The 3,287-nt window shown below is 45.0% G+C and overlaps 1 protein-coding gene across 2 annotated transcripts in view; it reads left to right on the plus strand.

Moving 5' to 3' along the window:
* Window positions 1–287: 287 nt before the first annotated feature.
* myoz2b (myozenin 2b) overlaps window positions 288–3,287 on the plus strand; it is a 7,816-nt gene continuing 4,816 nt past the window's right edge. Inside the window, exons 1-2 of one of the 2 annotated variants that reach the window (XM_062524491.1) lie at window positions 288–447; window positions 2,061–2,196. In XM_062524491.1, the coding sequence (XP_062380475.1) occupies window positions 2,112–2,196 (85 nt within the window). In that variant the 5' untranslated portion in view covers window positions 288–447; window positions 2,061–2,111. The remainder of the gene's footprint in view (window positions 448–2,060; window positions 2,197–3,287) is intronic. The other variant, XM_062524500.1, reaches the window with a different exon arrangement.

Raw genomic sequence — 3,287 nt, forward strand, 5'->3', positions numbered from 1 at the left:
ACACACACACACACACACGCGCGCACACACACACACACACACACACACACACACACACACACACACACACACACACACACACACACACACACACACACACACACACACACACACACACACACACACACACACACACGCCCTTTAACACTCCCTATCCATCCCTATCCCCACCACCCCCTCCAACCATGGCATTGTGAGTGGTTAGAGTGTTGAACAGAACTAAAATTAGGTTATTGATGTAAGCTTGCATTCCAGTGTCAACAGACACACACTGTCACCCACCCCCTGCCCCCATACCCACTGCCTACCAGGCTCTGGAGCCTTCAGGGGGAGCAACCACACAGATAGATCAGGGTGGATCGAAGTACCCAGGGTGACCCCTGAGTTTCTCCACAATTCCACTCAAAAGGTCCAGGTAGACGCGGCCACAGACTCGGCCTTGAACAGGTAAGACAGGATCTCTCCCCATTCTGCTGATGGGTTTGTGTTGAGTGTGTCTGTCTATGAGATGGTGTGTGCGGTCAGCTCTGATAACAATGCATTGCGAATCATACACTAACTCACCCAACCAAACGGTCCCTAACTAAGCCATAAACCATAACAAAGCTTCAGAAGGGCATCGCTCCTCTATCTCTTCTCACTCACCTTATCATTTCCTCTAACATGCTGTGCTTGCTACCACACATTCCTCAACATGCACATATCAGAGAGATTTAAACTGTGTCCACAGGGTCCCGGACACCCACTTAACAAAATACCTCATCGGTTGTAATAACACCAAAAAAACCTCTCACAGCGGTAAGGATCCGACAAAAGCTGTTTGATAAAATGATCTGTCATGCCATAAACTCACTTTATAATCAGTACCATCAACAGAAATAGCAACGTGTGAACTCCTCTTTTTTTACAATTTAAGCAACATCCCAACAGAGTATGACCCTGAAGCTCTGATAACCAGATAAGTCGACTATCCCTTCAAACTAGACCCTCTTCCCCTATTAATTGGTAACAATTGACATGGCAAAAGTTGACAATCACATCTTCACTAACTACATTTATAATTCACAAACTATATTTATAGGTATGATAGCATTACCAGAAATAGTTCCATGTTCCATGTAAATCCCTTTTTGTGTGTTCTATCAATGTATACACCGTACTGTACATGTATGCTAGTGTTAGAGAGCTAGTAAAGCATACAGTAGCCTACACAATGGCAGAGAGGACACTGTAGAGACAGATAGCATATTAGCTTAGTGATTTCACTTGCACCTGTCTCGCAGCTTGTTCTCATTCCATTTTTTTCCCTCTATCTCTCTTTGAAGCTAAATCTAGAACTGGGAAACATATGGCAGACCCACTTTATATTATGCTATGACAACATTTAGTGACAACATTACAAAAAGAGAGCACACATATCTGTGTCTTATGTACACCATTTTAATGACACATGACTGAGTGAGTTCTCTTTTTACTCATCTAATTCTATTCTCATTCTATTCGATGTACATGTAAAAGTCTCCATATAAATTTAAAATGTTGGTAGTACTGTATATATCAAGGGCAAAATGTGTGACCATTTATTTTGGATTCAATATTCAATATCTAAACCCCATATGGAGACTGTCACTGTCAGCTGTCGATGAGGCAGATCCGTAGCAGCCATCATGATTGGCTGTGATGTTGTGATTGTAAGGTGCGGGTCAGAACAGTATTGCACAGCAGTGTTGGCAGGCGCAGCTCCAGGTTCCACTCAGCCAGTCCAACGCCACACACTGGCTTCAGCCAGAACACAATGTCCATTCACGACCTCCAGAACAACATGAATCACTGCTCCATGGGACATGTGACATCTTGCTATGCAAAAGCTTCACTTTGCAGCCAAGTTATTTTAAGGTGACTGTTACCTCTGCCCTTTAAAACACACATTCAGCCACACGTGCCCTGTCCAGTCACGAGAGGATGTGACACTGCGATCCGACAGAGCGCATCCAGACAAGAACTGTGAAGACTCCGGAAATGTGCAAAAAGTCCATGAATGTCTGCTTTATGTATTACAGTCTCTGGGACTTCTCGTTTCCTGCTAAACCCCCTCCTGTCTGAAAGCCACAATGTCACAATTCAGCACACTGTCTCCCAGAGAAAGGAAGATGCAAGCAGATGCTATTTGCCGGGAGATCCATGGTGGTGCCAATGGTATTCTGTTTTCCATTCCGTCTTACCTGGTTCTGGTTTCTTGCCCATGTGATATTGCCCAGTTCTGTCTGAGCAATACTGGGCCAATCAGAACACCCCTCTCTGCCCCCCCCCCCCCTTACTACCCCCCCCCCCCCAGACCCCACCACCCCCACCCCAAATAAGTTAACAATGCAAACTAATCCTTTTGTCTCTGGCGTTTGGATATGGCTATTTCTGAGCTGGACAGGACGGGGGACGGTGGAGTGGTTGGGTGGGTGGGTGGGGTGGTGGGTGGGTAGGTGGCACGACATTGATGGTTGGAGGGGTGGGTGGACTTTGGAGGGTGGACAACTGTGCGAAACTGCTTTGGGGGACAGCGAGAAGATCTTGGACAGCTGGGTAGCATTCCGTCTGGCTAAACTTTCAGCATTCGATTTGGCCTTGACATCGCCACGGGTCAGCCATATCCCCCGGCGTCCCAGAGAGGCATGAGGTGCATGCGCTCACAGCCCACATTACAGGCAAAGGAACCAGCCAACACACTACAGAAAGGAGTGGTCCATTTGGTTCTGAATGACCCACCCTGGGCCCTAGAATACGCAACCAATAAATACTTAGATCATGAGAATCATTAGTTACCAAAAGGTTGCAAACATTGCAAAAAATACAGCTATAATGTGCTCCATCCACAGCTGTGAATAATACTGAACACACGGCCCCTGTATATTCATGGTTAAGCAGAATATACAGTTTGCATGACAGGCTGATTTTTTTCTCTATTAGTGTCACTAATCAATGCATAATTTATTGAAAACCTCTGCTGTGTGTGTTACTGTCACATACCAGTTATATGTGGACCAAAATCAGTTCATCATCTCTCTAGCTGCAGTATCTACTGTACCAGACCTGGACTTGATTGATAAGTTCAATATGTTAGTTTACAATGAAACCCATTTCAGATGCACTCTGGCTTTCATATCCATTCACAAATGCATGGCATTCATATCAGGCAATTATATACATCGACATGTCATCCTTTAAACTAAAGAAGAACTGATTTTCTAATGCAGTATAAGATGGTGTGTCACAATGCATGATACCACGAATGC

This window comes from Sardina pilchardus, chromosome 2 (genome assembly GCF_963854185.1).
Source record: "Sardina pilchardus chromosome 2, fSarPil1.1, whole genome shotgun sequence".
Lineage (NCBI taxonomy): Eukaryota > Metazoa > Chordata > Actinopteri > Clupeiformes > Clupeidae > Sardina > Sardina pilchardus.